The sequence below is a fragment of the Gorilla gorilla genome, chromosome 20, assembly GCF_029281585.2.
Source record: "Gorilla gorilla gorilla isolate KB3781 chromosome 20, NHGRI_mGorGor1-v2.1_pri, whole genome shotgun sequence".
NCBI classification, from domain to species: Eukaryota; Metazoa; Chordata; class Mammalia; order Primates; family Hominidae; genus Gorilla; species Gorilla gorilla.
In genome coordinates, this window is record NC_073244.2 from 65,132,033 (window position 1) to 65,154,212 (window position 22,180).

Sequence of the window (22,180 nt, forward strand, 5' to 3'; positions counted from 1 at the left end):
AGATGTGTGAATTATCAGACAAAGAATTGAAAATAAGAGTCACAAGATGGTCAATGAATTAAGAGCAGAGCACACATAGACAACCACAGGAAACCAGGAAAACAAGATATGAGCAAAATGAGACTATCAATAGAGAGACAGAAGCTATAAAGGAGAAACAGAGAAATTTTAGAGCTGAAAAATGTAATCAGAAACGCAGAACACAGAGCCTTGGTGCTCAATGCTGCACACAGATTACAACGCCCTGGGCCACCGTAGTTATTATTGAGGGTAGATCCCAACCTGACCATGGGAATAGGAATCTTGGGCAAAAGAAAGTTGAAATGGTTAAACTTATACGTTAATACGTTAAAATACGTTAAAAGGTATTTTTGCCAGCGAATGGGACAGAGGTTGAAATGGTTCACGTTGAAATGGTTATTTCTGCCACCAGGTAGGACAGAAGAGCTGCTAGTGAGACTGAAGCAACTCTGGGTGGGGATCTGGCATCTCTGGGGGTGTCGGTTTGGGGTAGATTGAATCCAGGAAAGTTTCTGCAATTTGAATTAATTTAAGCAACTTAACTAAAAAGCCCTGAAAATGTCTGCGAAGGGTATGCAAACTAGAATGTGAAATGCAAAACTCTGCCTGGGCAGAATGTGTAAGTAATTTCAAGTCACCTCGCAACAGAACTTAATGCAATCCCCTCCCCATTCTACACCCATTCACCATGGAGGGAGAGAGTCAGCCCTGTGCACAGTTGCAGAGATTTTCATATGGTAAATACCTGGGGTGTGGAGCGCGGAGGGCTAATACCGGTGACATTAACTCTTGCTTTGGAAAAAGCAGTAACTTTTTAAAAATAGTTGAGCAACTTAAGTTTGCAACTTAAGAAAACATCTTAGTTTCCAACAGAGATGGCTCACATAACTCTAAGGGTTTACCTTAAAATTGAAACATTAACTTAAAATCAGCAGAAAATAAAAATGCTCCGCAGGACACGAAATAGACTTGTGTTCCCAAACCCAGAAAATAGGGACGCTCTGGGAACCAGGTCGCTGGAAACGCAGGATCCCACCCGCCTTCCTTAGGTCCCTCCCGGCCCCGCCCCCTGCCTGTCCAGGCCCAGCCCCACCCTTCGCGTTTTCTCCCCGGCCCACTCCCTGTGCGGGTCGCGCCCCGCCTAGGCCCCGCCCCCAGGCCGCCTCAGTCCCCTCCCCCTGCCGGTCTCTCCCGGGCCAGGCCCCGCCCCTTCCCCGCCCCCAGGCCGCCCAGTCTCCGCTGCGAGCGGTTTTCTGTAGACCCGGAAGCGGATCGCGGGGAGTGAAGGCTGCGCCGCCGACCCTGAGTTTCGCTCTCTCTAGATTAAATCTGCGCTTCGCAGTCCCCCTTCTTCCATCCCCCGGGTCTGAAGGGGTCCCTACAGATCTTAAAATGACCACACCGCGCCCTCCACCCCAGGTAACTTCTGACGTTCCTGTGAGAATGCGGAGATCGCTTTCCCTTTGGGTTAAAGTCGCTCTAAGGCTACTTCCTGAATCTGGTCTTTCTGCCTTGCGCTAGGTAAACATGGCCTTTCGTGTCTTTTGCTGCCTAAAATCCTTTACCGATTTTTCTTCCCGCCACGCGGGAGGGCATTTTTTTTTTTTTTAAGACGGAGTCTCGCTGTGTCGCCCAGGCTGGAGCGCAGTGGCGCAATCTCGGCTCACTGCAAGCTCTGCTTCCTGGGTTCACGCCATTTTCCTGCCTCAGCCTCCCAAGTAGCTGGGACTACAGGCGCCCGCCACCAAGCCCAGCTAATTTTGTTGTATTTTTTTTAGTAGAGACGGGGTTTCACCCGTGTTAGCCCGGATGGTCTCGATCTCCGGACCTCGTGATCCGCCCGCCGCGGACTCCCAAAGTACTGAGATTACAGGAGTGAGCCACCGCGCCCGGCCGGGAGAGCACTTTTTGAGCCCTCACCTGCAAGGTGGATTCAGGTCTATCCGGTTCTCCAAGACCTGCCCCTTGTCGGCCCCTGGTGCGCAGCGCTGCAGCCTCAGTCCGGAGGGACCGGGTCCTTACTTGGTTCTGGGATTCTGCAGACCCCACCCCTGTCCTAAGGTGCCACCTCTGTCTTTCTCACCTGAAATCTTTCTCAGGAAGGGCCTTCAGCTCCCAAGCACCTCTAGGCAGTCACCTCCCGTGGTGGGAAGGTGAGCTGGGCTTGTCCTGTTGACACTCATGGTGGAGGAGGTGACCTGGGCCTGTTCGGTGACACCCAGTATGCTTTTTTTTTTTTTTCTTTTTTTGAGAATGAGTCATGAGTCTCCCCCTCTGTTACCCAGGCTGGAGTGCAGTGGCGCAACCTCAGCTCACTGCAACCTCCACCTCCCAGGTTCTAGCGATTTTCCTGCCTCAGCCTCCCGAGTAGCTCGGATTACAGGCATGTGCCACCACGCCCGGCTAATTTTTGTATTTTCAGTAGAGTCGGGGCCACCATGTTGGCCAGGCTGGTCTCCAACCCCTGACCTCAGTTTATCCGCCCGCCTGGGCCTCCCAAACGGCTGAGATTACAGGCATGAGCCACCGCGCCCAGCCAACATATAACACTTCTGACAGCAAATGTGTGGGAGTTTTTTTCCCACACACTAGGCAATTCTCCAGTATACACCAGTCGTGTGTCCTATAATTCAATTCAATTCTGACACCGTGCGCCTGGAGTTAGAGTCAGATCCAACAGGTTAAGGTCTTAGTCCCACAAGGCGACCCCCCTGCCCCCCCGCCGCCACTTCAGACGTCAGTCAAAAGTAATAGGTTGTCACCGGTCCTTAAAACTGACCTATATATTGGGGCTCCCATGACTCCCTCTTTGGGTTTGATTAATTTGTGAGGACAGCTCACAGGACTGCTGGAAGCACTTACTTATGTTTACTGATTTTTTTGTGCAGTCATTTCTCACTTCATGTTTTCTATAGGTTCTTGGAAACCGGGTCATGAATGAAATGATATACAGCAGGTCCTCGAATAACGTTGTTTTGTTCAATGTCATCATTATCATTATTATTATTATTATTATTATTATTTTGAGATGGAGTCTAGCTCTGTCACCAGGCTGGAGTGCAGTGGTGCTGTCTCTGCTCGTTGCAACCTCCACCTCCCGGGTTCAAGTGATTCTCCTGCCTCAGCCTCCTTAGTAGCTGGCATTACAGGCATGTGCTGCCATGCCCAGCTAATTTTTGTATTTGTAGTACAGACAGGGTTTCACCATGTTGGCCAGGATGGTCTCGATCTCCTGACCTCTTGATCTGCCCACCTTGGCCTCCCAAAGTGCTGAGATTACAGCATGAGCCATCGCACTTGGCCATTCGATGTCATTTTTTATGTTGATGAGGAAAAAGGTTGCCATTTCACTTAAAGTTCCGGTTTCCAAGAATCTATTGATAACATCAAGTGAGGATTTGGTGTATTAATAAAGGATATCATAAAAGATACCCATGAGCAGCCAGATGAAGAGATATGTATGGTGAGGTCTGAGACACAGGAGCTTCTGTCCTTGTGGATTTGGGTGCACCCACCCTCCTGGCATTCAGATGTGTTTATCAACCAGAAAGCTCTCCGAAGTCTATAGATCAGGAACTTTTATCGAGGCTTCATCCTGTAGGCGTGAGAGATTATTAACTCAGTCTTCAGCATACTCCACTCTTTGGGAAATAAGTGATGGAGCTGAAATCTCCAAGCTTCTAATCATGGCTTAGTCTTTCTGGCAACTGGCTCTATCCAGGAGCCCACCAAGACTTGCCTCATTAGAACAAAAACACTCCTATCACGTAGGAAATTCCAAGGGATTTAGGAGCTTTGTGCAAGGACCTGGGGTCAGAGACCAAATATGAGAACCAAAGAGTCTCCTAACACCCCTTTCTGTGAGGGGTTTAGGATCTATGTCCCAGGAACCAGGGGCAGAGACCAAAAATATATTTCTTGTTATTTCACACTCCCTCTGAGTGGAGCTCAATCCTGGTTTGACTTGAGAGTACTGAGTCGTTTTGCAAATAAAACTCTTGTGCCTCTTTACCTGAGTTTTCCATTCATGTAATGGGGTTGGAGTCCAGCCTTGATAGTAGTTATGTTACCCCAGCTGATTCTAATCTGTCCGGCATTGATACTGAGGCTCTGTGTCCTCCATTTCTTTTTTTAAAATTTTTTAGATGGAGTCTCACTCTGTCGCCCAGCCTGGAGTGCAATGGGGCAATCTCGGCTCACTGCAACCTCCGCCTCCTGGGTTCAAGCGATTCTCCTGCCTCAGCCTCCCTAGTAGCTGGGACTACAGGCACGCACCACCATACCCGGCTAATTTTTGTATTTTTAGTAGAAACGGGGTTTCACCATGTTGGCCAGGCTGGTATCGAACTCCTGACTTCAGGTGATCCACCTATCTCGGCCTCCCAAAGTGCTGGGATTACAGACTGTTTCCTCCATTTCTGAGGCCTAAGCTCAGCCTGGGATCCATAGGGATGTGAGGGCAGCTGTGCTCTGCATGAGGTTTGCTCAAGGCCAGGTGTGCACCCTGAAGGGGAGCTCAGTCCAGCCCAGCTACCCACCGCTGCAGCGTGCGTGTGGGCCTCTCTAGGAGGAGAGTGGGTTCTGAAGAAAGGGGTTACAGACTCACCTGTTGGTCTTCCTACAAGTTTCTTTTTCCTACAAGTTTCTTTTTCCTCCTGGTGCAGTCGGTGGCAGAGGACTGTCTTTGCACGGGTGTCTTCCCTGTGTGTGTGGTCGTGGCACAGGAAGGGGGTGTGTTAATTCTAGGCATTAAATAACTTCTTTTTCACATTCCAGATTAACCTTTAAAGACTCATGTGGCCTGAGGAAGAAGTCCAGAAGAGAAGAAAGAGGAGACAGGGATGGCTCTTTCTCAAGTAAAGTGATATTCTTGGTGGATTGTTCTGTTTCCCCCCCCTCCTTTTTTTTTTTTTTTTTTTTTTTTGGAGACAGAGTCTTGCACTATCGCCTGGGCTGAAGTGCAGTGGTGTGATCTTGGCTCACTGCAACCTCCACCTCCTGGGTTCAAGCGAGTCTCCTACCTCAGCTTCCCAAGTAGCCGCAATTACAGGTGCCCGCCACCATGCCGAGCTAATTTTTTGTATTTTTAGTAGAGACAGGGTTTCACTATGTTGGCCAAGCTGGTCTCCAACTCCTGACCTCATGATTCACCGGCCTTGGCCTCCCAAACTGCTGGGATTACAGGCGGGAGCCACCGTGCCCAGCTTGTTCTGTTTCTCTTTCCTTTCTGAAATTTCATTCTTTGGAGTTGCAAATCTTCTTTGAGTCTGAAGCATCCTGCCTGACACGTTTGCTCGCACTCACCCATGCCTTCCCTCAGTCCCTCTCATTTCACTTAGATTCCATTGCCTGTGACCCACTGATATGAACTTGGGAAGAGGCCCCACTGGGCATGGTCCTGGGAAGGGTTCACACCCATACATGGATGGACACGGCATGTGAGCCCCGTAGTGTCAGGACTGTTAGGCAACAGGGATTGTTTAGCGGCCACATCTGGATGCACTGTGAGGTCTCTGTGGACCAGGAGTAGAGAAGCTGCACATGGAAGTCATGTACTAATGCGCACAAGTACCTGGTAATTCCAGAAAAGGAGGCTGATGAAGGGAATTCTGGCACATTGTTTGTCTGATTTAAGAATACATTCGAAGATAAATACATGAATCTGTATGTTTTTGGCTCCAGAATTGTTATGATTTGGAATGGAATGGAAAGTTCAGAAACACCTTAGTGAGGGGAGGGTGTTTTATTCTAGCACTGATTTGTTTTTTTTTTTGAGATGGAGTTTCGCTCTTGTTGCCTGGGTTAGAGTGCGATGGTGCGATCTTTGCTCACTGTAACCTCCGCCTCCCAGGTTCAAGCGATTCTTCTGCCTCAGCCTCCCGAGTAGCTGGGATTACAGGCATGTGTCATCATGCCCAGCTAATTTTGTATTTTTAGGAGAGACGGGGTTTCTCCATGTTGGTCAGGCTGGTCTCAAACTCCCAAACTCAGGTGATCCATCCGCCTCGTCCTTCCAAAGTGCTGGGATTACCGGCATGAGCCACCACGCCTGGCTCCACCAATTTTAAAATATGAAATCAATCTAAATCTCTTTTTTTTTTTTGAGACAAAGTCTCACTCTTGTCCCCTAGGCTGGAGTGCGATGGTGCGATGTTGGCTCACTGCAACTTCCGTCTCCTGGGTTCAAGTGATTCTCCTGACTGGGCCCCCTGAGTAGCTGGGATTACAGGTGCTTGCCACCACACCGGGCTAATTTTTGTATTTTTAGTAGAGATGGGGTTTTACCATGTTGGCCAGGCTGGTCTTGAACTCCTGACCTGAGGTGATCCACCTGCCTTGGCCTCCCAAAGTGCTGGGATTACAGGTGTGAGCCACCGCGCCTGGCCAGAAAACAAAAACAATCTAAATCTCTAACAGAATGAGATTCTTTACGTCATTTTCAGCACATCCTTCTCTTGGAGGTTGCTTTTCAGTCTCTTGATTCTTTCTTTTGATGCAGAGATGTTTGTAAGTTTGATGTAGTCCCATTTGTATATTTTTGCTTTTCTTGCCTGTGTCTTTGGTGTCATATCTTAGAAATGACTGCGTAATTCAGTTTCACAAACCTTTTCTCCTACACTTTCTTCTAGGAGTTTTATCATGTTAGGTCTTATGTTGAGGCTTTTAATTCATTTTTCTTTTTTGTTTGTTTGTTTTTGTTTTTTGTTTTTTTTGGTTACCCAGGCTGGAGTACAGTGGTGCGATCTTGGCTCACTGCAGCCTCTGCCTCCTGGGTTCAAGTGATTTTCCTGCCTCAGCCTCCCGAGTAGCTGGGACTATAGGTGCCCGCCATTTCACCATGTTGCCCAGGCTGGTCTGGAACTCTTGACCTCAGGTGATCCTCCCGCCTCAGCCTCCCAAAGTGCTGGGATTACAGGCGTGAGCCACTGTGCCCAGCCTAAATATTTAAATTTAAATGGATAGAATTTTATTTGTAGTTTGACTATAACTATTTCATAGGGATTGAAGTTAAAGTTTTAAATATTTTTTTCATGTTTTTACCATTCTTTTATTGGCATTATATAACATAATGTTGACAAACTAAGTTAAATACAACTTATACACTTTACTGTCCCCAAGATGCTGAAATGCACATGAGGAAAAATGATAATGAAAAAGTCATAAAAAATATGTCATTGAGAGGCATGTTTTCTCTTTGTTAATTTACATTTGTGTATATATGTGTGCATGAATGTATGAATGAACTATCCTATGGCTTTTATAGACAAAACATCACCATTTCATAAATCAGTTCTGTATTTTTATTTTTTTATTTTATTTTATTTATTTATTTTTTTGAGACGGAGTCTTACTTTGTTTCCCAGGCTGGAGTGCAGTGGTGCGATCTCGGCTCACTGCAACCTGTACCTCCTGGTTCAAGTGATTCTCCTGCCTCAGCCTCCCGAGTACCTGAGATTACAGGTGTGCACCACCACGCCCAGCTAATTTTTGTATTTTTAGTAGAGACGGGGTTTCACCATGTTGGCCAGTATGATATCAATCTCTTGACCTCATGATCACCAGCCTTGGCCTCCCAACGTGCTGGGATTACAGACGTGAGCCACCACGCCCGGCCACACTTTTTAGATTCTGACCTTTCTTTCTTTAAAGACACCATGGACATTGTCATCTCTGAAGACAACACACTTCTTCCAGCTCCTCCAGATACTGAATATCACTTTGTGTGTCAAACATAATATCTAGCACTTCTATAGAGATAGCTGTGTGTTAACTGTTTATTTCTATGTTTCTTCCATTGTCTACAGAAAGAGAAATCCACACTTATTTAGAAGATATCATAAGCTCTTACAGAAGAGTATAATAAAATGCAATTAGGGAGACATACCTAATGTTCTTCCTAACATCCCTAAATGCCCCAAAATACCTTAGCATGGATCTGCCAGAACTCTCCCTTCAGTAAATCAATACAATTCTCTCTTTTTCTCATTTTATGTAAAGATGATAACTCTCCCCCATGTGCTTGGTAAAATGTGTTTTTCAGACACAGTTTGCCTGAAAATACCTTTCCATGGATTTCCCAGAACGTTCATTTAAACTAAATTGACTTATACCTCTCTTTTTGTCATTTTGTGTGAAGATAATAGCTCTCCCCATGACTTCTTGGTGAAATGTGTTTTTTCATATCAGGGAAGGTTGACATTCAGGGATGTGGCCATCGAATTCTCTCAGGAGGAGTGGAAATGCCTGGACTCTGCTCAGAGGGCTTTGTACAGGGACGTGATGTTGGAGAACTACAGGAACCTGGTCTCCCTGGGTGAGGATAATGCCCCTCCAGAAGCTGGGATCTGCTCTGCTGTATCTCTGCATGTTCCCTGTGTGCCTCTTGGGAGCCCCTGCATTGCTCAGTTAAGACTGAAGCTATGTTAATTCTCAGATGAAAAGCTTAATAGTGCAGCATCTGGACTTAATTATCCCATTTTCAAATGATCTACCTCCTTCAAGATATATCATTGGTGGTTCCAGAGCTTAAGTAGAAATAAACCCTATGGTAGACTTTAAAAATATCTACTTTGGGCCAGCGTGGTGACTCACGCCTGTAATCCCAGCACTTTGGGAGGCCAAGGCGGGTGGATCACCTGAGGTCAGGAGTTTGAGACTAGCCTGGCCAACATGGTGAAACCCCATCTCTAATAAAAATACAAAAAATTAGCCAGGCGTGGTGCCGAGCGCTTGTAATCCCAGCTACTTGGGAGGCCGAGGCAGGAGAATCACTTGAACCCGGGAGGCAGAGGTTGCAGTAAACCGAGATCGCGCCACTGCACTCCAGCCTGGGCAGCAAGAGCGAAACTCCATCTCAAAAAAAAAAAAAAAGAAAAGAAAAAGTAAAAAAATCCACTTTGCTATTTTCTACCCCTTTGCTTGTGATTCAGTACTTCCTAGAGGACAGTTCGATGTTCGTATCTTACCATGTTCCCTAAACATTTAGAAGGAGGCATTCAGTGGGTGAATTTGTGAAATATTTTTCTAGATCCATTTGTAATGTCCTCTTTCCTCCTCTAAACAAAGGGCTGGGATTCTGTAAAAGCCACAGCACATTACATTCCTTTCTTTTTCTAAGCAGGAATCTCTCTTTCTGAAATGAGTATTACCTCCATGTTGGGGCAAGGGAAAGAGCCCTGGACTGTGGAGAGTGAAGTGAAAATAACAAAAACATCAAATAGCTGGGAATGCATCAAAGGTGTGAACACAGGTAAGAGCTCAAATGGACAGAGAGGAAGCTGCACCATTAGTATTCAGGTAACTCCTTCCGAGTTGAAGAGTTCTGTGGAACAAAAAGGGTTTAAATCCTGTGAGCTCTCAATGGAAACCTTTCTTTGCCCTCATTTATCCCTCTGCTCTTCAGACGTGTAGTAGTTTCTCCTTTCACACTCCCATGGTGCTGCACCTGCAACAGTGACAAAGGCAAAGTCTTTATCATGATGGACAACACCCTGTCATGTGGCTTCTGTGACCTCTTTGGTTTCTTCACTCTGAGGGGCACAGGGAGGGTTGTGTCCAAGAGGTCTCCTGTGATCTCTCCTGTACCTGACTGCGTCTGATGCTCAGTTCTCTGTCTATACAGATCAGAGCTGAGGCCTCCATGGACCTGCCCCCTTGACCTATTCAGGTTTTGCCCCATTTCCTGTACTTGGGAGACCTAATCAGGTGACGGGAAAACATTGGCAGCTCCTCCTTTGCATCTGGGGCTCCGGAAACCTCATGGTGCTGTCTCCAGCCCTCTCTGTCTGTCGAAGTCTTTCAGCCTCAGTCATTTCTTCTGTTCTGCTTTTGCCACAGATTGCAATGTGCGCTACAGGGGAGTACACTGGGTTTTCTGAGATTGTTTACTCAGGTCTGGAATGGCACTAGACAGAGAGGTCCTCCTTTTTTTTTTTTTTTTTTTTTCGAGACAGAGTCTGGCTCTCTCGCCCAGGCTGTGATGCAGTGGTGAGATCTCAACTCACTGGAACCTCTGCCTCCCAGGTTCAAGTAATTCTCTTCCCTCAGCCTCCTGAGTAGCTGGAACTACAGGCACATGCCACCACACCTGGCTAATTTTTGTATTTTTTTTTTAATTATTATACTTTAAGTTTTGGTGTACATGTGCAGAACGTGCAGGTTTGTTACATAGGTATACATGTGCCATGGAGGTTTGCTGCACCTATCAACCCGTCATCTATATTAGGTATTTCTCCTAATGCTATCTCTCCCCTACCTCCCCATCCCCTAGACAGGCCCTGGTATGTGATGTTCCCCCTCCCTGTGTCCATGTGTTCTCATTGTTCAACTCCCACTTATGAGTGAGAACATGCAGTGTTTGGTTTTCTGTTGTGTTAGTTTGCTGAGAATGATGGTTTCCAGCTTCATCCATGTCCCTGCAAAGGACATGGACTTATCCTTTTTTATGGCTGCATAGTATTCCATGGTGTATATGTGCCATATTTTCATTATCCAGTCTATCATTGACGGGCATTTGGGTTGGTTCCAAGTCTTTGCTGTTGTGAATAGTGCCACATAAACATACGTGTGCATGTGTCTTTGTAGTAGAATGATTTATAATCCTTTGGGTATATACCCAGTAATGGGATTGCTGGGTCAAATGGTATTTCTAGTTCTACATCCTTGAGGAATCGCCACACTGTCTTCCACAATGGTTAAACTAATTTACACTCCCACCAACAGTGTAAAAGCATTCCTATTTCTCCACATCCTCTCCAGCATCTGTTGTTTCCTGACATTTTAATGATCAGCATTCTAACTGGCATGAGATGCTTTCTCATTGTGGTTTTGATTTGTGTTTCTCTAATGACCAGTGATGATGAGCTTTTTTTCATATGTTTCTTGGCCACATAAATGTCTTCTTTTGAGAAGTGTCTGTTCATATCCTTCGCATAGATGTTCATGAGGGATATTGGCCTGAAATTTTCTTTTTTTGTTGTGTGTCTGCCAGGTTTTGGTATCAGGATGATGCTGGCCTCATTAAAATGAATTAGGGAGGATTCCCTGTTTTTCTGTTTGGAATAGTTTCAGAAGGAATGGTACCAGCTCCTCTTTGTACCTCTGGTAGAATTCGGCTGTGAATCTGTCTGGTCCTGGACTTTTTTTGGTTGGTAGGCTATTAATTACCGCCTCAATTTCAGAACTTGTTATTGGTCTACTCAGGGATTCGACTTCTTCCTGGTTTAGTCTTGGGAGGGTGTATGTACCCAGGAATTTATCCATTTCATCTGGGATTTCTAGTTTATTTGTGTAGAGGTGTTTATAGTATTCTCTGATGGTAGTTTGTATTTCTGTGGGGTTGGTGGTGATATCCCCTATATAATTTTTATTGCATCTATTTGATTCTTCTCTCTTTTCTTCTGTATTAGTCTGGCTAGTGGTCTATATATTTTGTTGATCTTTTCAGAAAACAAGCTTCTGGATTCGTCTATTTTTTGATGGATTTTTCGTGTCTCTATCTCCTTCACTTCTGTGCTGATCTTAGTTACTTCTTGTCTTCTGCTAGCTTTTGAATTTATTTGCTCTTGCTTCTCTAGTTCTTTTAATTGTGATGTTAGGGTGTTGATTTTAGATCTTTCACGCTTTCTCTTGTGGGCAGTTAGTGCTATAAATTTCCCTCCACACACTGCTTTAAATGTGTCCCAGAGATTCTGGTATGTTGTGTCTTTGTTCTCATTGGTTTCAAAGACTGCCTTCATTTCATTATTTACCCAGTAGTCATTCAGGAGAAGGTTGTTCAGTTTCCATATAGTTGTGCAGTTTTGAATGAGTTTCTTAATCCTGAGTTCTAATTTGATTGCACTGTGGTCTGAGAGATGGTTTGTTATGATTTCTGTTCTTTTGCATTTGCTGAGAAATGTTTTACTTCCAATTATGTGGTCAATTTTAGAATAAGTGCGATGTGGTGCTGAGAAGAATGTATATTCTGTTGATTTGGGGTGGAGAGTTCTGTAGATGTCTATTAGGCCTGCTTGGTCCAGAGTTGAGTTCAAGTCCTGGATATCCTTGTTAGTTTTCTGTCTCATTGATCTGTTTAATATTGACAGTGGGGTGTTAAAGTCTCCCACTATTATTGTGTGGGAGTCTAAGTCTCTCACTATTATTGTGTGGGAGTCTAAGTCTCTTTGTAGGTCTCCAAGAACTTGCTTTATGAATGTGGGTGCTCCTCTATTGGGTGCATATATATTTAGTATAGTTAGCTCTTCTGGCTGCATTGATCCTTTAGTAATGCCCCTCTTTGTCTCTTTTGATCTTTGTTGGTTTAAAGTCTGTTTTATCAGAGACTAGGATTGCAACCCCTGCTTTTTTTGCTTTCCATTTGCTTGGGAGATATTCCTCCATCCCTTTATTTTGAGTATATGTGTGTCTTTGCACGTGAGATGGGTCTCCTGAATACAGCACACCGATGGGCCTTGACTCTTTATCCAATTGCCAGTCTGTGTCTTTTAATTGGGGCATTTAGCCCATTTACATTTAAGGTTAATATTGTTATGTGTGAATTTGATCCTGTCATTATGATGCTAGCTGGTTATTTTGCTCATTAGTTGATGCAGTTTCTTCATAGTGTCGATGGTCTTTACATTATGGTATGTTTTTGCAGTGGCTGGTACCAGTTGTTCCTTTCCATGTTTAGTGCTTCCTTCCTTATAAGGCAGGCCTGGTGGTGACAAAATATCTCAGCATTAGCTTGTCTGTAAAGGATTTGATTTCTCCTTCACTTACGAAGCTTAGTTTGGCTGGATATGAAACTCCAAGCTGAAAATTCTTTTCTTTAAGAATGTTGAATATTGGCCCCCACCCTCTTCTGGCTTGTAGAGTTTCTGCCAAGAGATCTGCTGTTAGTCTTAGGGCTTCCCTTTGTGGGTAACCTGACCTTTCTCTCTGGCTGCCGTTAACATTTTTTCCTTCATTTCAACCTTGGTCAATCTGACGATTATGTATCTTGGGGTTGCTCTCCTTGAGGAGTATCTTTGTGGTATTGTCTATATTTCCTGAATTTGAATGTTGGCCTGTCTTGCTAGGTTGGGTAAGTTCTCCTATAATAACATCCTGAAGGGTATTTTCCAACTTGGTTCCATTCTCCCCGTCAGTTTCAGGTACACCAATCAAATGTAGATTTGGTCTTTTCACACAGTCCCATATATCTTGGAGGCTTTGTTCATTTCTTTTCACTCTTTTTTCTCTAATCTTGTCTTCTCACTTTATTTCATTAAGTTGATCTTCAATCTCTGATATCCTTTCTTCTGCTTGATCAATTCAGTTATTGATACTTACGTATGCCTCACGGAGTTCTCGTGCTGCGTTTTTCAGCTCCATCAGGTCATTTATGTTCTTCTCTAAAGTGGTTATTCTAGTTAGCAATTCATTTAACCTTTTTTCAAGGTTCTTTTCTTCCTTGCATTGGGTTAGAACATGCTCCTTTAGCTCAGAGGAGTTTGTTATTACCCACCTTCTGAAGCCTACTTCTGTCAATTCGTCAAACTCATTCTCCTAGTTTTGTTCCCTTGCTGGCGAGGAGTTGTGATTCTTTGGAACAGAAGAGGCGTTCTGGTTCTTTTTGTGCTGGTTTCTCCCCATCTTTGTGGATTTATCTACCTTTGGTCTTTGATATTGGTGACCTTCAGATGGGGTTTCTGAGTGGATGTCCTTTTAGTTGATGTTGATACTATTCCTGTTTGTTAGTTTTCCTTCTAACAGTCAGGCCCCTCTGCTCCACATCTGCTGGAGTTTGCTGGGGGTCTACTCAAGACCCTATTTCCCTGGGTATCACCAGCAGAGGCTGCACAACAGCAAAGATTGCTGCCTGTTCCTTCCTCTGGAAGCTTCATCCCAGAGGGGCACCCGCCAGGTGCCAGCCAGAGCTCTCCTGTACGAGGTCTGTCGGCCCCCTACTGGGAGGTATCTCTCAGTGAGGATACATGGGGGGCCAAAGACCCACTTGAGGAGGCAGTCTGTCCTTTATCAGAGCTCAAACGCCGTGCTGGGAGATCCGCTGCTGTCTTCAGAGCTATCAGGCAGGGACGGTTAAGTCTGCTGAAGCTGCTCCCACAGCCGCCCCTTCCCCCAGGTGCTCTGTCCCAGGGAGATGGGGGTTTTATCTATAAGTCCCTGATTGGGGCTGCTGCCTTTTTTTCAGAGATGCCCAGCCTAGAGAGGAGGAATCTAGAGAGGCAGTCTGGCCGCAGTGGCCTTGCTGAGCTGTGGTGGGCTCTGCCCAGTTCAAACTTTCCGGCAGCTTTGTTTACATTGTGAGGGTAAAACCGCCTACTCAAGCCTCAGCAATGGCGGATGCCCCTCCCCCCACCAAGCTCAAGTGTCCCAGGTCGACCTCAGACTGCTGTGCTGGCAGTGAGAATTTCAAGTCCATGGATCTTAGCTTGGTGGGCTCCGTGGGGGTGGGACCCCCCAAGCCAGACCACTTGGCTCCCTGGCTTCAGCCCCCTTTCCAGGGGAGTGAACAGTTCCGTCTTACGGGTGTTCCAGGTGCCACTGGGGTATGAAAAAAAAACTCCTGCAGCTAGCTCGGTGTCTGCCTAAACGTCCACCCAGTTTTGTGCTTGAAACCCAGGGCCCTGGTGGCATAGGCACTGGAGGGAATCTCCTGATCTGCCAGTTGTGAAGACTGTGGGAAAAGCACAGTATCTGGGCCAGAGTGCACCGTTCCTCATGGCACAGTCCCTCACACCTTCCCTTGGCTAGGGAGGGAAATCCCCCAACCCCTTGCACTTCCCTGGTGAGGTGACGCCCCACCCTGCTTTGGCTTGCCCTCTGTAGGCTGCACCCACTATCCAACCAATTCCAGTGAGATGAAGTGGGTACCTCAGTTGGAAATGCAGAAATCACCTGCCTTCTGTGTCAATCTCGCTGGGAGCTGCAGGCCAGAGCTGTTCCTATTTGGCCATCTTGCCAGCAAATCCCTAATTTTTGTATTTTTAATGGAGATGGGGTTTCACCATGTTGGCCACCTGGTCTGGAACTCCTAACCTCAGGTGATCTGCCTGCCTTGGCCTCCCAAAGTGCTGGGATTACAGGCGTGAGCCACTGCACTCGGCCGATATATTTTTCAATATGAACTACTGATTTGCCAACTGTAGTTAATAGAAAACCTGTTTTTTAAATATCTTGTAGATGTCTCTCCTACACATATGATCAAGGAATTACCACCAAAAGAGAACAATAGCACAGGAAAAGTATTCCAAGCAGTGATGTTGGAAAGACATGAAATCCATGACATCAAAGATTTTTACTTCAGAGAAATGCAGCAAAATATTCATGACTTTGAGTGTCAGTGTCACAATGATGAAAGAAATTACAGAGAAATACCTGCAATTAAAATTAAAAACATCACTGGAAGAAGAGATCAAGGTGATGGAAGGAATGCAGGAAATAAGCCAGTTGAAAATCAGCTTGAACTAAGCTTTTGGTTGCATCTGGCTGAACTGCAGGGATTTCAAATTGAAAGGAAAATTTATGAATGTAATCAAATTGAGAAGTCTGTCACCCATGGGTCCTCAGTTTCATTAGTTCAAACAAATATTCCTCGTGTCAACACCAGCATTTCTAATATATATAGGAATGATTTTATGCATCCTTCATTACTCACACAAGACCAGAACGCATACATTAGGGAAAAACCTTACAAATGTAGTGATTGTGGCAAGGCCTTTAATCAGAGGTCCAACCTTACTACACATCAGAGAATCCATACTGGACAGAAACCACATAAATGTGACATATGTGGCAAAGGATTCAGGCGAATTGCAAACCTAGCAAGTCATCATAGAATTCATACTGGAGAGAAACCTTACAGATGTAATGAGTGTGGCAAGACCTTCAATCAGACGTTCAACCTTACTACACATCAGAGAATCCATACTGGACAGAAAACATATAAATGTGATATCTGTGGCAAAGGTTTCAGGCAAATTGGAAACCTAGCAAGTCATCATATAATTCATACTGGAGAGAAACCTTACAGATGTAACGAGTGTGGCAAGACCTTCAATAGGATGTTCCACCTTACTAGACATCAGAGAATCCATACTGGACAGAAACCATATAAATGTGATATATGTGGCAAAGGTTTCAGGCAAATTGCAAACCTAACAAGTCATCATAGAATTCATACGGGAGAGAAACCTTACAAATGTAGTGATTGTGGCAAGGCCTTTAATTACAGGTCCCACCTTACAAGACATCAGAGAATCCATACTGGGCAGAAACCGTATAAATGTGATATATGTGGCAAAGATTTCAGTCAAAATTCATACCGTGAAAATCATCAGAGAATTCACAGTAGAGAGAAATCTTACAGATGTAATGAGTGTGGCAAGACCTTTAATAAGGTGACCAACCTTACTACACATCAGAGAATCCATACTGGACAGAAACCGTATAAATGTGATATATGTGGCAAAGGTTTCAGGCAAATTGGAAACCTAGCAAGTCATCATATAATTCATACTGGAGAGAAACCTTACAGATGTAACGAGTGTGGCAAGACCTTTAATAGGATGTTCCACCTTACTAGACATCAGAGAATCCATACTGGACAGAAACCATATAAATGTGATATATGTGGCAAAGGTTTCAGACAAATTGCAAACCTAACAAGTCATCATAGAATTCATACGGGAGAGAAACCTTACAAATGTAGTGATTGTGGCAAGACCTTTAATTACAGGTCCCACCTTACAAGACATCAGAGAATCCATACTGGACAGAAACCGTATAAATGTGATATATGTGGCAAAGATTTCAGTCAAAATTCATACCGTGAAAATCATCAGAGAATTCACACTAGAGAGAAATCTTACAGATGTAATGAGTGTGGCAAGACCTTTAATAAGGTGACCAACCTTACTACACATCAGAGAATCCATACTGGACAGAAAACATATAAATGTGATATATGTGGCAAAGGTTTCAGGCAAATTGGAAACCTAGCAAGTCATCATATAATTCATACTGGAGAGAAACCTTACAGATGTAACGAGTGTGGCAAGACCTTCAATCAGACGTTCAACCTTACTACACATCAGAGAATCCATACTGGACAGAAAACATATAAATGTGATATATGTGGCAAAGGTTTCAGGCAAATTGGAAACCTAGCAAGTCATCATATAATTCATACTGGAGAGAAACCTTACAGATGTAACGAGTGTGGCAAGACCTTCAATAGGATGTTCCACCTTACTAGACATCAGAGAATCCATACTGGACAGAAACCATATAAATGTGATATATGTGGCAAAGGTTTCAGGCAAATTGCAAACCTAACAAGTCATCATAGAATTCATACGGGAGAGAAACCTTACAAATGTAGTGATTGTGGCAAGGCCTTTAATTACAGGTCCCACCTTACAAGACATCAGAGAATCCATACTGGACAGAAACTGTATAAATGTGATATATGTGGCAAAGATTTCAGTCAAAATTCATACCTTGAAAATCATCAGAGAATTCACACTAGAGAGAAATCTTACAGATGTAATGAGTGTGGCAAGACCTTTAATAAGATGACCAACCTTACTACACATCAGAGAATCCATACTGGACAGAAAACATATAAATGTGATATATGTGGCAAAGGTTTCAGGCAAATTGGAAACCTAGCAAGTCATCATATAATTCATACTGGAGAGAAACCTTACAGATGTAACGAGTGTGGCAAGACCTTCAATAGGATGTTCCACCTTACTAGACATCAGAGAATCCATACTGGACAGAAACCATATAAATGTGATATATGTGGCAAAGGTTTCAGGCAAATTGCAAACCTAACAAGTCATCATAGAATTCATACGGGAGAGAAACCTTACAAATGTAGTGATTGTGGCAAGACCTTTAATTACAGGTCCCACCTTACAAGACATCAGAGAATCCATACTGGACAGAAACCGTATAAATGTGATATATGTGGCAAAGGTTTCAGTCAAAATTCATACCTTGAAAATCATCAGAGAATTCACACTGGAGAGAAAACTTACAAGTGTAATTAGTGTGGCAAAGCCTTTAGCGTGTGCTCAAACCTAACTAAACATCAGGTCATCCATAATGGAGAGAGACCTTATAAATGTAATGAGTAGGACAAGGCTTTTTTTTCAGAGTTCAAAATTGTAAAACATCACAGGATTCATTCTGGAGAGAAACAAAACAAATGTAATGAATGTGGTAAGGCATTTATTCAAAATTCAAGTCTGGTGGACCATCAGAGAACTCACACTGGAGAGAAACCTTACAAGTGTAATGAGTGTGGTAAAACCTTTATTGGGCATTCAAGCCTAACTAACCATCAGGTAATTCATACTGGAGAGAAACCTTACAAATGTAATGAGTGTGGAAAGGCTTATATGAAGTGGTCCCACCTTAGACATCATGAGAGTATTCATACTGGAGAGAAACCATACAAATGTACCAAATGTGGCAAGGCCTTTAGACAATGGGCGGACATCAGGATTCACCAAAAAATCTATGCTGGAGAGAAACCTTACAAGTATGATGAGTGTGGAAAAACCTTTACCCAGGCCTCTCACCTCACTATACATCAGATCATCCATACTGGAGAGAAACCATATGAATATGATATATATGGCAAAGTCTTCAATCAAAATTCACATTTCAAAAGTTATCGTAGGATTTGTACTGGAGAGAAGCCTTACAAATGTGTGTGGCAAGGTCCTCAGTCAAAATTCACACCTTGTAAATCATCAGAGAATTCATACTGGAGAGAAATCCTACAGATGTCATGAATGTGGCAAAGCCTTTACTCGAGGCTCACGCTTCATTAATCATCAGATAGTTCATACTGGAGAGAACTTTCCAAATGTACTAAATGTAGCAAGGCTTTTAAGAATGGCCCTAAACTCAGGACTCACCAAATAGATCATACTTGTAAATGCAATGAATGTAGCAGTGTCTTAAAGTAGTGCTCGCTACTCATTAGATAAGAGTACCTAATATATCTTGGGGCAAAGGCACACAAATGCAGTGTCTGTGACAAGGACTTTATCTGAGGATCAAAAGTTGGGGAACAGAATAATTCGTACTGGGGAGAAATCTTAGAAATGCAATGAGCATGGGAAAAACTTTACCATGAGTTCAAGTACTACATGACATCAGAGAGTTCATATTGAAGAGAAACCATGTAAATATAAGGTATGTGGCAGAGGCTCTTTTCAGGTTTCACAGTGCACTGGACATCAGAGTATACATCTTTTGCCAGGCGTGGTGGCTCACACCTGTAATCCCAGCACTTTCGGGAGGCTGAGGTGGGTGGATCACCTGAGGTCAGGAGTTTGAAACCACCCTGGCCAACATGGCGAAACCCTGTCTCTATTAAAAATACAAAAATTAGCTGGGCGTGGTGGTAGGTGCCTGTAATCCCAGCTACTCAGGAGGCTGAGGCACGAGAATTGCTTGAACCTGGGAGATGGAGGTAGCAGTGAGCTGAGATCGTGCCACTGCACGCCAGCCTGGGCGACAGAGCAAGACTCCGTCTCAAAAAACAAAACAAAACAAAATGAAAAAACAGAGTATACATCTTTTAGAGAAATCAAAGTAACATGCATGCTAAAGCTTTTTTTTTTTTTTTTTTTTTTTTTTTGAGATGGAGTCTTGCACTGTCGCCCAGGTTGGAGTGCATTGGCCCAATCTTGGCTCACCACAACCTCCGCCTCCTGGATTCCAGCAATTCTGCCTCAGCCTCCCAAGTAGCTGGGACTACAGGTGTGTGCCACCACCCCCAGCTAACTTTTGTATTTTTAGTAGAGACAGGGTTTCACCATGTTAGCCAGGATGTTCTCAATCTCTTGACCTCATGATCCGCCCGCCTCCGCCTTCCAAAGTGCTGGGATTACAGGCGTGAGCCACTGTGCCCGGCCGACACTGGGCTTTTTGTGAGAGTGACAGATTACTAGGATCTCGTTATGTGGTAGAAGTAATGTAGGGGAAATGGCGATTATCTTTTTTTAAAAGCAATAGCTGTTGTATATCAATGATAAATGAAAAATTAGTTATTCTTGTAAATTGAAGAAAGAATGGTTATCATAGGGGGTAGTTCAAGTGAAAGAACCAGGGCTGGGTGTGGTGGCTCACATTCTGTAATCCCTGTACTTTGGGAGGCCAAGGCAGATGGATCTCTTGAGGCCAGGAGTTCGAGACCAGCCTGACCAACATGGCAAAACCGTGTCTCTACAAAAAATACAAAAATTAGCCGGACATCGTGGTGGATGCCTGTAATCTCAGATATTCGGGAGACCGAGGGGAGAATCACTCGAACCCAGGAGACGGAGGTTGCAGTGAGCTGAGATCGCACCACTGCTCACCAGCCTGGGCAACAGAGTGAGACTCTGCCTCAAACAAAAAGAAAACCAAACAAAAGAACCAGAATAGCATGTGCACGTGTACACAGACGTTTCACAACTGGCATTATGTTTTGCTACTGTTTTATTTACAATGTATCACAAGTTTTATGCTTTAATAAAATTTAATCATAACTTCTAATGAATCATGTTTCTTCTGCCACCACAGTTTTATCTCACCTCAGTTGGGTATTTCATTACAGATAGTAATAGTGCACCATTAGGCTCTCTAGGTTGAAGGAGTCTTGCAGGGGAACTTGAGGTTTGTGCTTTAACTGTGGCAACTGACATCCAGTATCCTCCCCTTAAATTTGTTCTCATCCAAAACTAATCCATCTATTTTTCTTTAATAAGTGATTTTTCAAGTTTGCACTTACTTTTTCCTTTACATTACACTTTAAGTAAGAGTCACTGTTATTAGTGCTTTATGTGTAATAACAACCTGTGAGATAAGTACTGATGTTATTCACATATCACAAACGAGGAAACGGAGGGCCAAGATGCTTTAAGGACTCATCCACATCCCTGTAAGTGGGTCAATCAGGATTCACGTTTGGCTGCAAAGATGAGTGATATAGTTTGGATCTGTGTCCCTGCCCAGATTTCCTGTCAAATTGTAATCCCCAGTGTTGGAGGTAGGGCGTGATGGGAGGTGATTGGATCATGAGGGCAGATTCCCCTGTGGTGCCGTTCTTGTGATGGTGAGTTCTCATGAGATCTGGTTGTGTAAAAGTGTGTGGCACCTCCCCTTCTCTCTCTTCCTCCTGCTCTGGTCATGTGAAGTGCCTGCTCCCACTTTGCCTTCTGCAATCATTATAAGTTTCCTGAGGCCTACTCAGAAGCTGAGCAGATGCCAGCATCATACTTCCTGTACAGCATGCAGAACTGTGAGCCAATTAAACCTCTTTTCTTCATAAATTACCCAATATCAGGTATTTACCCAATATCAGGTATTTCTTCATAGCAGTGCAAGAATGGACCAATACAATGAATGTGTTAACCATGGCGATCCACTAACATGGCTAGTTATTTTTCTTTTCTTTCTTTTTTTTTTTTTGAGATGGAGTTTCGCTCTTGTTGCCCAGGCTGGAGTGCAATGGTGCGACCTTGGCTCACTGCAACTTCTGCCTCCTGGGTTCAAGCAATTCTCCTGCCTCAGCCTCCCGAGCAGCTGGGATTACAGGTGTGCACCACCAACCCCGGCTAATTTTGTATTTTTAATAGAGACGAGGTTTCACCATGTTGGTCAGGCTGGTCTTGAACTTCTGACCTCAGATGATCCACCCGCCTCGGCCTCCCAAAGTGCTGGGATTACAGGCATGAGCCACCATGCCCAGCATGGCTAGTTATTTCTATCTTTCATGTACTTGACATCTTGACTTAATTTTGTTAGTATCTTTTGTCATAGTGGTTTATCTTCACACATAATTGTGACTGTAGTAAGTATTACATCTATATTTTTATTTCATGGGCCAAATTACTATAAATACATACTTAAATAAGATATAAATACACTGATTACCACATAATCCCAGAAGAAAGACTGTCCAAGATGAAATTGCATTTATTGACCCAAGAATGGTTCACTATTTATGATGGAGAGAGATTTTCCTCAAGCAAGGAACAAGATTCAAATGATACCAGCTGTTGAAATAATTGCACAATATTGTGAGCTAAGCTATAGAATCTGAAATGTAAGACATAAAACATTGGCCAGGCGTGGTGGCTCAAGCCTGTAATCCCAGCACTTTGGG

General features: G+C 44.0%; 2 protein-coding genes across 3 annotated transcripts; both read left to right on the top strand.

The window, feature by feature from the left end:
* Window positions 1-1,243: 1,243 nt before the first annotated feature.
* Window positions 1,244-20,565, top strand: LOC101131116 (zinc finger protein 665-like). 2 transcript variants are annotated; one of them, XM_055370403.2, is made up of 5 exons: window positions 1,244-1,440; window positions 4,798-4,877; window positions 8,209-8,335; window positions 9,140-9,271; window positions 15,190-20,565. In XM_055370403.2, the coding sequence occupies exons 2-5, from the start codon at window positions 4,863-4,865 to the stop codon at window positions 18,063-18,065; spliced, it is 3,150 nt and encodes a 1,049-aa protein (XP_055226378.1). In that variant the 5' UTR covers window positions 1,244-1,440; window positions 4,798-4,862; the 3' UTR covers window positions 18,066-20,565. The 2 variants fall into 2 exon arrangements, with proteins under 2 accessions (XP_055226378.1, XP_055226379.1); XM_055370404.2 differs by having other exon boundaries at window positions 9,143-9,271.
* Window positions 18,442-18,948, top strand: LOC129528673 (putative zinc finger protein 818). The gene has a single exon (XM_055370435.1). It carries the CDS (start codon window positions 18,442-18,444, stop codon window positions 18,946-18,948), a length of 507 nt encoding a protein of 168 aa, XP_055226410.1.
* Window positions 20,566-22,180: the final 1,615 nt, after the last annotated feature.

Coding starts and splice junctions, on each gene's coding strand:
- LOC129528673 (XM_055370435.1), top strand. CDS start 18,442: ATGAGAGTATTCATACTGGAGAGAAACCATACAAATGTACCAAATGTG.
- LOC101131116 (XM_055370403.2), top strand. Junction 8,336..9,139: donor CAGGAACCTGGTCTCCCTGG/GTGAGGATAATG, acceptor TCTTTTTCTAAG/CAGGAATCTCTCTTTCTGAA. Junction 9,272..15,189: donor CATCAAAGGTGTGAACACAG/GTAAGAGCTCAA, acceptor AATATCTTGTAG/ATGTCTCTCCTACACATATG.